Source organism: Neophocaena asiaeorientalis, unplaced genomic scaffold (assembly GCF_003031525.2).
Source record: "Neophocaena asiaeorientalis asiaeorientalis breed wild unplaced genomic scaffold, Neophocaena_asiaeorientalis_V1.1 scaffold629, whole genome shotgun sequence".
Taxonomy (NCBI): Eukaryota; Metazoa; Chordata; class Mammalia; order Artiodactyla; family Phocoenidae; genus Neophocaena; species Neophocaena asiaeorientalis.
This window is the reverse complement of record NW_020175468.1, coordinates 7,960,838-7,973,066: the sequence shown is the minus strand read 5'-3', so window position 1 is coordinate 7,973,066 and position 12,229 is coordinate 7,960,838. Positions and strand designations below refer to the sequence as shown.

Here is a 12,229-nt window from a genome sequence, read left to right as displayed (position 1 = left end):
CAGAGCCAGAATTTGAACGCAGGTCTGTCTTGACTCTCAGATCTCAGTATGTTAGGGCCACATTCAGAGGGGGCCTTGAAGGCTAGGATGAAGCTTTTCAATTTCAATTTCAAGCAGTTGCAGGAAACAGGAAGCCATTAAACTATTTTTGAGTGGGGAGCAAGGATTGGCCTGTAAGGGCAGGCAGGGTGGGTTTGGGGTGCTGCCAAGGACAGGCCAGGGCTTCTTGGAGAGTGTGAGGCCCTGGATGTCTGGCCGGCATTCCTGTTTTTATGGTTCTCATGCTGTGGCCAGCCTCCACCCCAGTGTGGGTCCAAAAAGGGCTCCTCAGGAACTGCACAATCGTTCCAATCAGGATAATTTCCAGCCCTCTCAGCCTCGCCTTCCCGCTTCTTGGTTGAGAAGGGAGGAAGGAGGAAGCCAGGAACACCAAGACAGGCAAAAAAAAAAGGCCTGTGTTAAGGGTTACCCAGCCCCCCCCAGGACCCAGAGGGTGACATCTTCTAGGAGTCCAGAGGCTTGGAGGAGCCCCTTGCAGAGAACCCCAGAAGCCACAGATAGGGGGAGGAGGCTAGCCTTAGTGGGTGGGATCAATGCACTGCCCTCTCCCTCAGGTGACTTCCTGGCTAGGATCATAGATAACTGTCACAGATGAGGGAAGGTGCTTTGGGGACCTGTACCAGGCTGGTTGTCCTTCTGAGGCTGGGTGTCAGTGTAGCACTGGCAGGAATCCCAGCCTTTCCATCAGAAACGAGGCTGGGGTTCTTCTGTCTCTGCCTCCCAACTCTTTGTGGGAACTGGGACAAAGGACTTCAGTTCCCCAGGCCTTGATGTTCTCACCTACCCAGGGTGAGGCTTTTTGGCTTTGTTTCCTTTTCTTTTTTTGACTTGAGATACTTCTAGATTTCCTGTGTCAAGCTCAGAGGCCCCCTTAGCACCCTTAGGATGGTGGGTGCCCTCCTTTTGGACTTAGTGAAACTTTGAAAGTTCCTGTGTATCTTGCCCTGACCTGGAGGTACAGAAATGATTGGGCAGGCTTGCAGCCATCCTACAGAAGCCCAGAGTCCAGTGTGAGGCAGGCTAGTGAAGGGGGCAGTAAGTGCTGGACTTGAGGTAGCACAGGGGCCCAGGGAACACAGAGGAAGGAGTCACAGAAGAGGGAACACTTGAGCCAGGAGTGAAGGCTGAAGTGGCTGGCAGATAAGGGTGGACGAGCGGTGAGCTAAGGGGAGGGAATAGCACTTGTAAAGGTCTGGAAGCTCATGGGAACCTGCCCTGTCCTTAGAATGGTTAAAAATCAAGTTGGATCCTTTTTCTTACCTCAGGAATGGGATGGATGGAGGGTGTGAAACATCCTGTGGATGAGGGCCTGGATTCACTCTGATTTGGGCTCAGTGTAGGAAAAATCTTTGGGAGGTGGTGAAGCCCAATAACAGAGACGTTGAGGAAGCAATTTATGTACTTCATTCACTTACTTTGCAAGTAGTTGTGAAGAACCTCCTCTAGTCGAGGCCCCATTGTAATTACTGAGGATACAATGAAGTTTAAGACAGGACAGGGCCCTGCTGTCACAGGTCTTGTAGGAGGGGCGTACAGTTAATAAGCAAGTGAACAAATAACTAGATACGGTCATCTCAAGCTGTGATAGGTGCTGTAAGAAAGATAAGGCAGCGGGGCTTCCCTGGTGGCGCAGTGGTTGAGAGTCCGCCTGCCGATGCAGGGGACACGGGCTCGTGCCCCGGTCCGGGAGGATCCCACATGCCGTGGAGCCTGCGCGTCCGGAGCCTGTGCTCCGCAACGGGAGAGGCCACAACAGTGAGAGGCCCGAGTACCGCAAAAAAAAAAAAGATAAGGCAGAGTGATATGATAGGGGGTTGGTGGGGGACAGCTACTGCTGACTGAGGGTTCAGGGAAAGCCTCAGAAGAGGTGATTGTTTGAGATGAGACCTGGGGGAGCCAACTGCTAAGATCAGGAGAACAAGAAGAGCGGGCAAGCACAGAAGTCCTGAGGCTGGAACAAGCCTGAGTGTTCCAGGAACAAATTGGGGCGGCTGTGCGGCAAAGGCTAGAAGGGCTTGAACCAAAGGGGTGAGTCATGAGAGATGAGAAGTCAGAGGTGAGCAGGGCCCAGATCCTGCAGAGCCTTGTAAGTGTCGGGGGAAGAGTTTGAATTTTATTCTCAGTGCGAAGGGAAGCTACAGGTAAGATTTAATCGGGGACTGACTGGGTCAGATTTGCATTTTTAAGAAGGATCAGTGTGGCTGTTGTGAGTTGATTATAGACTGTAGGGGGCAAGGATGAAGGCAAGAAACCGGTGAGCAGGTTGTGACAGTAATTCCAGCTAGGGACGCCAGTGACTTGGCCCAGGGTGGTAGCAGAGGAAGTGGAGCGGTTCAGAGAAGTGGCTGAGAGCTTGCTGATGGATTGGGGGTGGAGGAGTGAGGGAACCAGCAGTACCTGGTAGGTGGTTCCCCTCAGACCCCAGGGTCCCTTCCTCTTGTTGAATTCCAGGGCTGAGCTGCCGTCCATGGCACTGACCAGGGGGACACGGTCTCCTGTGGTCAGATCCCCAAGCCTGACCTCTTGCCTCTCTCCCTCTCCGGCCAGGTCTCCCCTGCCAAATCCACCCCAGCCCGCTGAAGCGCTCCATGTCGCTCATCCCCACGAGCCCCCAGGCCCCTGGTGAGTGGCCGAGTCCAGAGGAGCTTGGGGCCCGGGCTGCTTTCACCACGCCCGACCACGCACCCCTCTCGCCCCAGAGCAGCGTGGCCTCCTCTGGCAGCGAGCAGACGGAGGAGCAGGGCTCCAGCCGGAACACTTTTCAGGAGGACGGCAGTGGCATGAAAGGTACAATGTGGGAGAGTAACACTAGGACCCTCCTCAAGAGGCTTCCGCAGAACTTACAAGGACAGAAGAGAGCTTGTAGCTGCCACCCCACCTGTCCTGTCCCTCCCCACCCAATTCTTCCTCTCCCCCACTCCATCCCCGAGAAGGGGACAGGTCTGAGGAGAGTGGACAGGCCCTGCCCTTAGGGCTTAAGACTGGGCAGAGGGACCCCCACAGGTCCCAGTCTGATGGGGGAAAAGCCCCTGCCCTCAGGCACACCAGTCTGACAAGAAAGCCAGGACACAGAGGTAACTGATGGAATAGAGGTTCCAGGAATACTTTTAAAGACATCAGAGGTCATCCTAGTACACATCCAACCCAGCAACTCAGGAGGATCGGGTGTTCTGACCAGGGAAGGCCACCTGGAAGGGTCTGGCTGGACAGAAGAAGGTAGCTTATGGACCCTTGGCTTCTCCCTACCTCCTTCCAATTTTCTACAGCTTTTAAGGCTGCCTATGATTTATGCCTGGTCCTTCCCCACATCTGTCACCAGGGCCAGATTCCTGATCTTAGGCCCTCCCTTCTTTTCCACAGATGTGCCCTCGTGGCTTAAGAGCCTCCGCTTGCACAAGTACGCGGCCCTCTTCTCACAGATGAGCTATGAGGAGATGATGACACTGACTGAGCAGCACTTGGAGTCTCAGGTAAAGCCGAGGGGACCATCAGGGCGGGGTTGGGGGCAGTACCATTTTGACATTACCCTTGCAGCCCAAGCCTCCTCTGTCTCTTTGGGCCTTGTTGGGGCACCTTGAGTACCTCAGCCTCCCATTTCCAGCTTCCTCTCCCCTTCTGTCCTACCGCAGAATGTCACCAAAGGTGCCCGCCACAAGATAGCCCTGAGCATCCAGAAGCTGCGCGAGAGGCAGAGTGTCCTCAAATCCCTGGAGAAGGTGAGGACCTGCTATCCCCATCCAAGGCCAACTGGCTACCCAGTGGTGCTAGTGGCTGAAGTCTCTGGGTCAGCCTTGTTGCCCATGTGGCCCCCACCTCGGGACCTCCGCAGCCCTAGGGAACCAGGGTCCAAGGACCAAGTGCAGGTCGGATCACAGGGTTCACTTGCTGTGGCTAAGCTAAGAGGCTCTCCTCCCTGTCTGTCCTGGCCTGTGTCTCCAGAATCTTGTTTGTTGACTCAGCCCCTCTCTTCCATTTCACTTTTCCATCTCTGACAGCTCTTTCTGATAGAGCAGAGTGTCTCCCCTGTGTGCATGATCTCTCTTTCCAGTTGGTTGTTTCTTATCCGCTCACTCTCCTTACACATCTGCCTTGATTTGCATCCCTTTTTCCCTTTCCCTGCCACTTACCTTCTGGTTTTTGCCCCCTTCAGTGTCTTAGTCCAGATCTCTGGGTCTGAATCTGGTTCCATCCTCGGTGGGACCCTGAGGCCCCACCTTCTAAGCTCCGTGGGACTCTACCTTGAGGGGGGAACAGGGACTGTGTATGTACAAATGTGTGTGTTTGTGCATATGTGTGTGTGTATGCTCTGGCAGTGCCCTTACCTGCCTTCTCTGTGTGCTGGAACCCAGGGTTCCACCAGCTCTCTGCAAGGACTGTTTGACCCCACATGTATAGTCATTCTACGTAGCTCTGGGGGTTGGCATGTGACCCAGGCTGTGTCTTCCCCACTCAGGATGTGCTGGAAGGCGGGAATCTGCGAAACGCTCTGCAGGAGCTGCAGCAGATCATCATCACCCCCATCAAGGCCTACAGTGTCCTTCAGGCCACTGTGGCTGCCGCCACCGCCACCACCTCTACTGCCAAGGACGGGGGCCGGGGGGAGCCACCGCTGCCAGGTGCGGAGCCTCCCCTGGCTCACCCTGGCACAGACAAGGGCAGTGAGGCCAAGGACCCTCCAGCTGCAGAGGGCTACCCCCCTCCACCAGCTCCAGCTCCCACTGATGGCAGTGAGCCAGCCCCGGCTCCCGTCGCTGATGGAGACATCCCCAGTCAGTTTACACGGGTGATGGGCAAAGGTGAGACCACCCAGGGCCCAGCAGGAAATTCTGGGGCAGGGGGCCAAGTGAACCCAGGCATCAAAGGTCAAATCCAGTTTAAATGATGGAAGCAAAACTTTTCAAAGCACTCTGGGGATTAGAGCACTACAGAGAGTGGCTAAGACTGAGATGACAGGGCCCCTGCCCTCGGGTGCATCCAGGCTGATGGTGGGAGACAGTCCTTACCCTCAAGGTGTCTCCAGCCTGAGCAGAAGATGGGACGTTGTGTCAGTGGAAACTGCATACAGTAAGGAGTGAAGAGATAAGGCAAATCCATCGGCTCTTTCAGAGGGGACTGAAGTCCACGGGATGGGTGTGGTGAAGCTCTTAATGGTGAAGCCTTTTCCTAAGGCAGCACAGTGTAGGCAACTTGACACTTGGGGTTAAGTTGTTTCTTTTTTTTTAATAAGTTTGTTTTCTTTTTTTTATATATAAATTTATTATTTATTTACTTTTGGCTGCATTGGGTCTTCATTGCTGCGCACGGGCTTTCTCTAGTTGTGGCGAGCCGCGGCTACTCTTCCATTTCAGTGTGCGGGCTTCTCGTTACAGTGGCTTCTCTTGTTGCAGAGCACAGGCTCTAGGTGCGCGGGCTCCAGTAGTTGTGGCGCGTGGGCTCTAGAGCGCAGGCTTGGTAGTTGTGGCTCACAGGCTTAGTTGCTCCGCGGCCTGTGGGATTTTCCCGGACCAGGGCTCAAACCCGTGTCCCCTGCATTGGCAGGCGGGTTCTTAACTACTGCACCACCAGGGAAGTCCCAGGTCTAAGTTCTTTTAGCTGAGTGGCCTGGGACAAGTGACTCAACCTCTCTCAGCCTCAGGCTAAAGATGCCTACATTGATGAGACTGTTGCAAGACTTAAAAAGGAGAAAAGGTATCATTTACTTCACATCTGCTTTATGCCAGGCACTGTGCTGGGCACTTTATATATCCTCGTGATAAGCCAGGTACAGTGCTTGGCACATAGCTAGTACTCATCCAGCACGAGTTTCCTGACCCACCTTCTGTGCCACCCAGCTGGGCCAGGGAAGCTGGAACATGGCAGAGGGCACACTGGTAGCTAACCTCCTGCCCTCTCCCATGTCCCCAAGTGTGCACCCAGCTGCTGGTGTCCCGACCAGACGAGGAGAACATCACCAGTTACCTCCAGCTCATCGAAAAGTGCCTGACTCATGAGGTGAGGCCTTCTCTAGGGGTCCCAAGAAGGGAAAGGCTGCCCCATCACTCTCAGGACCAACATTCCTTATATAACCAATAGGGCCCTGCCTGACTGGCACGTGCCCACCTCTCCAGCCCTCATCCTTCCCAGTGTTGGGTTCAGTGGATGCCCCTGAGCGCTCATTCTTAGAGCCTTAGTACATAATCCTCTGGGGAGTAAGTCCCCCTCCTGTCTGCTGGCCCCTCAGATCTCAGTTGATACGTCTGTATCTCAGGGATGCCTTGACCAGCCCCTCATAACATCAGGTTTCTTGTGCCTCCTATGCTTCTCCCTCACAGCATTTATCACTTACGAATGCGTGTGTATCTTCTCCCCAACTAAACTGTAAGCTCCGTGAGCACAGGTCACCTCTGTGTCCCAGCTTTGACCAGCACAGGCAGTTGATAAATATCTGAGCAAATGGATGGAAGGCAAATGTGAAAGAAGCACACACACCCCTTTCACCCCCCTAATTCTAGGCTTTCACGGAAACGCAGAAGAAACGGCTGCTGTCCTGGAAACAGCAAGTGCTGAAGCTCCTCCGGACCTTCCCGCGCAAAGCCGCACTAGAGATGCAGAACTACCGGCAGCAGAAAGGGTAGGCGGGCGGCCAGGGCACAGGGACTTCCCTCCCTAGGCCCTCGTTGGTTGACAGATAGTGCCTAGAGGGATGATTGCATTCTGGGCTGGGAATCCTGTTATACTCATTCAGTAACTGGGTGTCTTTATACAAGTCACCCAGTGAGGACTTTGCCATAAGAAAATCAGGTGGTCCCTGATTTTCCATTAGAATAGAGTGCTGAGCTGGCAAAACCAGCACATGTCCCCATAGCTGGCCCCTTGCCTGTCCCTTGTTCTCCTCACCTGTGTGCAGAGGACTCTGAAGTCCCTTCTCACTCCAAACAAACAGCAGAAATATTGTGCTTGAGAATTGAAGTTAGGAGAACTACTTTGAGTGGACTTGAGGAAACCTTCGTACACTCCCAGTCTCCATCCTGGGAGTACCCTTGGGGCAGGAGGAGACGATGTACAGAGCAGGGCCTTGCACAGGGAATCCCTGCTCAGAGCAGATCTGTGTTCTGTCTACCCATGGGGGCTGCCGGGGGCGGGGGGCGGTGAGGAAGAGGTGAACAGATGGGCCCCATCCACTAAACTGACACCCTGCCTTCTCTCTCACAGCTGGGCATTCGGCTCCAACTCACTCCCCATAGCTGGCTCTGTGGGGATGGGGGTGGCCCGGCGGACCCAGCGGCAGTTCCCAATGCCTCCCCGGGCCCTTCCGCCTGGCAGAATGGGCCTTCTGAGCCCCTCGGGCATTGGGGGCATCTCCCCTCGACATGCCCTCACCAGCCCCAGCCTTGGGGGCCAGGGCCGACAGGTGAGCCAGCTGGAAGCAAAGGACCTGGCACTTCTGGGGTTGGGGTGGTGGTGCCTGAGATATGTGTCCATATCTCTGTGTCTGGGCCCAGCGTAGAGGGGAGGGGACGACTCTGCCAGCTCCACCGCTTCTGGGTCTGGGCCTCTTCCCCGCTCACCCACTGCTTTCTCTCTCCCATGGCACATGCAGAACCTGTGGTTCGCCAACCCTGGAGGCAGCAACAGCATGCCCAGCCAGAGCCGCAGCTCTGTGCAGCGGACCCACTCGCTCCCGGTCCACTCGTCCCCCCAGGCCGTTCTCATGTTCCCTCCAGGTACAGTGCCCACCCTTACGACTCGGCCTCAACGGCACCCTTAGCTGGCCTTTCTTTTCTCTTCTGGGTCTTGTACACACTATCCCTTGCATGTGTTCTGTCTCTCTGTCTTTCTGTCTTTCTCCCCCTCCCTGTCATCTTCTCTCACTCCTCATTCCCACCCCCCCATCTCTCTCTCTCTCCCTCCCTGTGTCATAATCTTAGTGTTCATACTGGTCTCTGTCCCCGTCTTCTTCGAGAATCATTAAGTACTCAGTTTGGAAGGGTGGAGGGGATGAGACAGTCACAGCAGCCAGGTGTCTATAGAAGGGAGTCCTGCCTATCAGTCCACTGGCATTCTTTCAGGAGCCAGGTGACCAAGCAGGAACCAGTAGACTTCAGCTCTTGGAATGGGTTCTACACTAAAGGGTGGAAGGTCTGTCTTCCCCTCTGCTCACAGATCAGCCTAGAGATGGGAGATTAGAATGAGGGCAAAGTGGGCAAAAGGGAGGTTAGAGAAGCGCTAGCCCTGCCTTGCTCAGTAAGTCAGGGGTGACTCCCTATGCCAGGCCTGCTGCTGGGCACTGAGGCTGCAGAAGCAGATAAGGCTGGTTTGGAAAGGGCTGCCTCTAGAGAGAGCTCAGATTTGCCTGTGACCCTAAACTCTTCATGTCACAAATAGCCAAATCAATAGGGATTCTTTATGAGATTATGCGAACTGCCATCTGTGGGAGGCAGGAGACCCCATTTGTCCCATTCATCCTAGCACAGGGCTTGACACATGGTAGGCATCTGTAAATGCTATTACATGACTGGGTGGATGAATTACAGGAGTAAAAAATGAGAACAGTTCTTTTCACCAGTATGCCGTGTGCTAGACTGTGTCAGACAGCTTTTCTGCACTGTTGAATGAAATCCTCCCAACTGCACATGTGAAGGCCCTCATATTATTTTCATCTTATTAGTCATGAATCTGAGTCTCAGAGAGGTGATTTGCCCAAGGTCAAAAATTTTTTTTATTAAGGAGAGACAGTTAGATGGTCTGACATGGCTCATGGGTTCAGAAGGGAGGTCGTGAGAGGTGAGGCCGGAGTGCAAAAGAGCAGGGTCTTCTAAACCCAGGTAGAAAGCTTAGAGTTCCTCTGGAAGCAGTGAGGAGCCCAGGAAGGGTTTTAAGCAGTGGGTGGTGTCAGGTCTGCCCAGGGACCTGGTGGGCTCTTGCCCAGGTTCCAGAACAGGAGGCCCTTTGAGAGACTGTATGAAGACCAGCCCCCATGGCTGCTGTCCAGATTTGCCGTGCCTGCTAGGCCTTCCCCAACAGCATCCTGACAGAGGAGCAAGTCCAAGTGGGAGGGAATGGCTCTAATTAAGCCTCCGCACCAAGTACAGAGCAAGTCATCAGTCAGGGAGCACGGGGCTGCCCAGTGCTCAGGGCAGATGCCCTCACTGTGCCCAAGGGAACGTGTAGTGTGTCCAAAATAGTCGTGGCCTCCAAGCAGCTCCCCCAGCTTTACATTACTTCCTGTCAGCCTTTCTCTGTGTTGCCAAGCCTCTGCCCTTGCCATCATCACCTCTGCCTGCTTAGTGGCACTCCCAGGCCTGTCCTTCAACTCCGCCCAGTCATACCTTCCATCCAAGTGTGTGCGTGTCTTACATTCTCTGTGTCTCTGTCTCTTGCCTTTACTTTCCCTTCCTCCCTTTCCCTCTCGTCCCCCTCAGCCTCTGCCTCATGCCAGCCTTTGTCTTCATGACTCTACCTTTCACCCCAGTCCAGTTCTTACTGCTTCCATTCTCCTGTCTCCCACCCAGACTGCCCGGTCCCTGGGCCTGACCTGGAGATCAATTGAGAGGGTGGGCTGGCTCAGCTATACATTCTAATATTTTTCTACTCTCTCACCCTTTTAACTTTTGTTTAACATTGGCACACGCCTTCCTCACTCCCAGGCCCGTCGAGGGATCTCTGCTGAGGCCCAGGGAGGTAGGGGGCAGCCAGGATAAAGGGGGCAGGGACTAGCCAGCCTGCCTGCCCCCTCCTTCTCTCCTTCATCCCCCACCTGGCCCCGTCCCACCCCTGCCTCCTCCAGACTGCCGGCCACCTGCCCCTCCCAAGGAAACAGTCTCCCCCAGAGACTCACTGACCCACTATCTTGTGGGGCCTGCTCAGAACCATCTGACATTTGGGGAGATGAGTGAGGTAGATAATCTGCTCTCCTGAACATTGAGAGGAGTTGAGATAAAGGCAGGTGAGAAGAGGAGCGTGTTGTCTGCGCGAGCGCGCGCTCTCAAAAAAAAAAAAAATTTTAAAACCACCACCCTCCCTGCACTCACCCATTCCCCAGACCTTCTTGCCTCTGCTCTCCTGGTCTGGACCTCCCTCAACTCTGAGCCCAGGGAGAGGGAGGAAGCCAGGGGGTGGGGTGGCCCTGGGGACCTGCTCTAGGTCCCCACCTCCTCTCCCAGTGCCGGGCTGGGTAGGGTGTCAGGTTTATTTATGTACCTCTTGCACACTCATCAACCTATGCAAGTCCCCCACCCCGGCCCCTCCATGTTTCTGTGCCTTTGCTCATTCCCCTCCAACTCCCAGGGCTTCTCCAATCCTCTCCGAGCCCGGGGAAGTGGGATGGACAGGGGCCACCTCGTTTTGGAATCAGCAGGGTGTTCCTCTTAGAGACCCTCACCTCTTCCCAGCCAGTCCTGTCTTGTTCACTACCCATCAGGGTGAGCTGGGTCTTCCTGGCCCTGGGAGGCGGTGAGGGACACCCCCATACACCGTGGGAGGCAAGTGTTGCCCCCCTCCCCCCACCTGTCAGCAGAGTGTGCAGGACGCAGGCGGCCCCACTCTGATGGGCAGGACCCTGATCCACTCCCGACCCTCCCCGGCCCCTGCCCCTCCACCATGATTTCACTCTCCCTTCTATTCCCAGCCCCACCGGCAGAATCAGCTTTGAGTAACTGTACAGTTTTTCTCGCTGTTGGAGAAGACTTATTTGTTGGAGTTTCACTTGTTTAATGGTCTGGGCTTATTTTGGAAAAAAAAAACAAACAAACAAACAAAAAGGATTCTGACCTTTGTTATGCTACATTTCATGAAAAACCTAGTGGCCCTGCCTTTGTGGCCTTTGCTTCTGTGCCTTAAGCACCAGGAGTGCGGGGGTGGGGGTGGGGGGCAGGAGAATGAGACCATGGTGCCTGGAGGGTAAGTAAAGAGAAGCTGGCTTTATTAACAGCAGAGGTTTGGAGGAGAGGGAAACAAAGCAAAAGGCTCACAAAGAGACCATTTGAAAAGTGCCTTCCTGCACGAAATAACTATCTGCACCAGCCCTGAAGGCCCTGGGACTCAGTCACTGTCACTTTCAGCTTCACTGGAATCAGAAGCTGCGGCTTCACTGCCATCCTCCTGAGCAGAGTGCTCGCTGCCACTGGGGAAGGGGCTGGCGCTCCGGCTCCGCTGGCCACCCCCATCGCTGCCACTGTCTGAATCATTGTCACTGCCGTGGGCCCGTCCTCTGTCCTCATCATCAGAGTCAGCGTCGTCCTCCGAATCAGCATCACTGCCGAAGATCTCCTCTTTGTCCCTGGCAGCCCGGGCCTCATCCTCACTGCTTTCATCCTCACCGCTGCCACTCTTGTCACTCGCCTCGTCCCTGTCACCCTCCTCCCGTTCACTCTCGCTGCCTGAGCGCTCATCCTCGCTGCCTTCCTTCTCACTGCTGCTGCCCTTCTCTCGTTCCTCATCTGTGAAGGAGCAAGAAGCAGTAAGACCCAGTTCCCCACCCTCCCAGGGCTCCCAGAGTTTGGCCCATCCAGCTTTACCTGAGCCCCCAGCTTCTTTCTCTTCCGTCTCCATTTCCTCCTCTTCTTCCTCCTCGGGTTCGTGGTTCTCCAGCTGGGCCTTCCGTGCCTCCTGGAAGCAGCAGGGTTGAGGGGAAGGGGAGGGTGTTCTATCTGGTTCCTGCCCCACTCCTCACGAACCACCACCCTCCCCATGGGCGCCCTGGGTCAGTGGTGCTTGTTACCTGGGCTTCTAGTTCCTTCTCATTCATGTCCCGGTGTTTGACCACAAGCAGGGCATTGGTACCCGACTGAACCCCAGCCTTGGCTCGGCGCTTACTCAGGCGGACCCTGCGGTGGTGGAGTTGGGGGAGGGGTGTGTGAGATTCAGTTAAGGACCCCCGTGGGGAATCTGGTCTAATATGGTTCTTATCCATCCTTACTCATCTATGCTTAGCCTAGAGCAGACCAGAATAAATACAGACTGAATAAAGGAGACTAAACTTGGGGGTAAGGGACGGGCGGCATGACAGCCATCAGGATAGCAGTTTGGTTGCCCTACACTTTATATGTGTGTATATGTATGCCCTGTACACATACACATAAACGTATAAAGAACGAGACTTTAATGTGAACTAGATACCAACACTTTAAAAGAACATAATCTGGATTTCTGGCTTTTGGAAAATAAGATTCTGTGACCTGCCCCCACCCCA

At 54.6% G+C, this 12,229-nt stretch overlaps 2 protein-coding genes across 6 annotated transcripts in view; one reads left to right on the top strand and one right to left on the bottom strand.

Moving 5' to 3' along the window:
- SAMD4B (sterile alpha motif domain containing 4B) overlaps positions 1 to 9,589 on the top strand; it is a 29,907-nt gene extending 20,318 nt beyond the window's left edge. For all 4 annotated transcript variants that reach the window (XM_024768311.1, XM_024768314.1, XM_024768312.1 and 1 more), the window contains 9 exons: positions 2,608 to 2,847; positions 3,421 to 3,530; positions 3,690 to 3,776; positions 4,514 to 4,856; positions 5,966 to 6,051; positions 6,552 to 6,670; positions 7,252 to 7,450; positions 7,640 to 7,763; positions 9,552 to 9,589. In XM_024768311.1, the coding sequence (XP_024624079.1) occupies positions 2,608 to 2,847; positions 3,421 to 3,530; positions 3,690 to 3,776; positions 4,514 to 4,856; positions 5,966 to 6,051; positions 6,552 to 6,670; positions 7,252 to 7,450; positions 7,640 to 7,763; positions 9,552 to 9,589 (1,346 nt within the window). The remainder of the gene's footprint in view (positions 1 to 2,607; positions 2,848 to 3,420; positions 3,531 to 3,689; positions 3,777 to 4,513; positions 4,857 to 5,965; positions 6,052 to 6,551; positions 6,671 to 7,251; positions 7,451 to 7,639; positions 7,764 to 9,551) is intronic.
- Positions 9,590 to 10,650: 1,061 nt separating this feature from the next.
- PAF1 (PAF1 component of Paf1/RNA polymerase II complex) overlaps positions 10,651 to 12,229 on the bottom strand; it is a 4,872-nt gene continuing 3,293 nt past the window's right edge. For both annotated transcript variants that reach the window (XM_024768317.1, XM_024768316.1), the window contains exons 12-14: positions 11,759 to 11,864; positions 11,556 to 11,646; positions 10,651 to 11,477 (exon numbers count right to left, since the gene is read on the bottom strand). In XM_024768317.1, the coding sequence (XP_024624085.1) occupies positions 11,080 to 11,477; positions 11,556 to 11,646; positions 11,759 to 11,864 (595 nt within the window). In that variant the 3' untranslated portion in view covers positions 10,651 to 11,079. The remainder of the gene's footprint in view (positions 11,478 to 11,555; positions 11,647 to 11,758; positions 11,865 to 12,229) is intronic.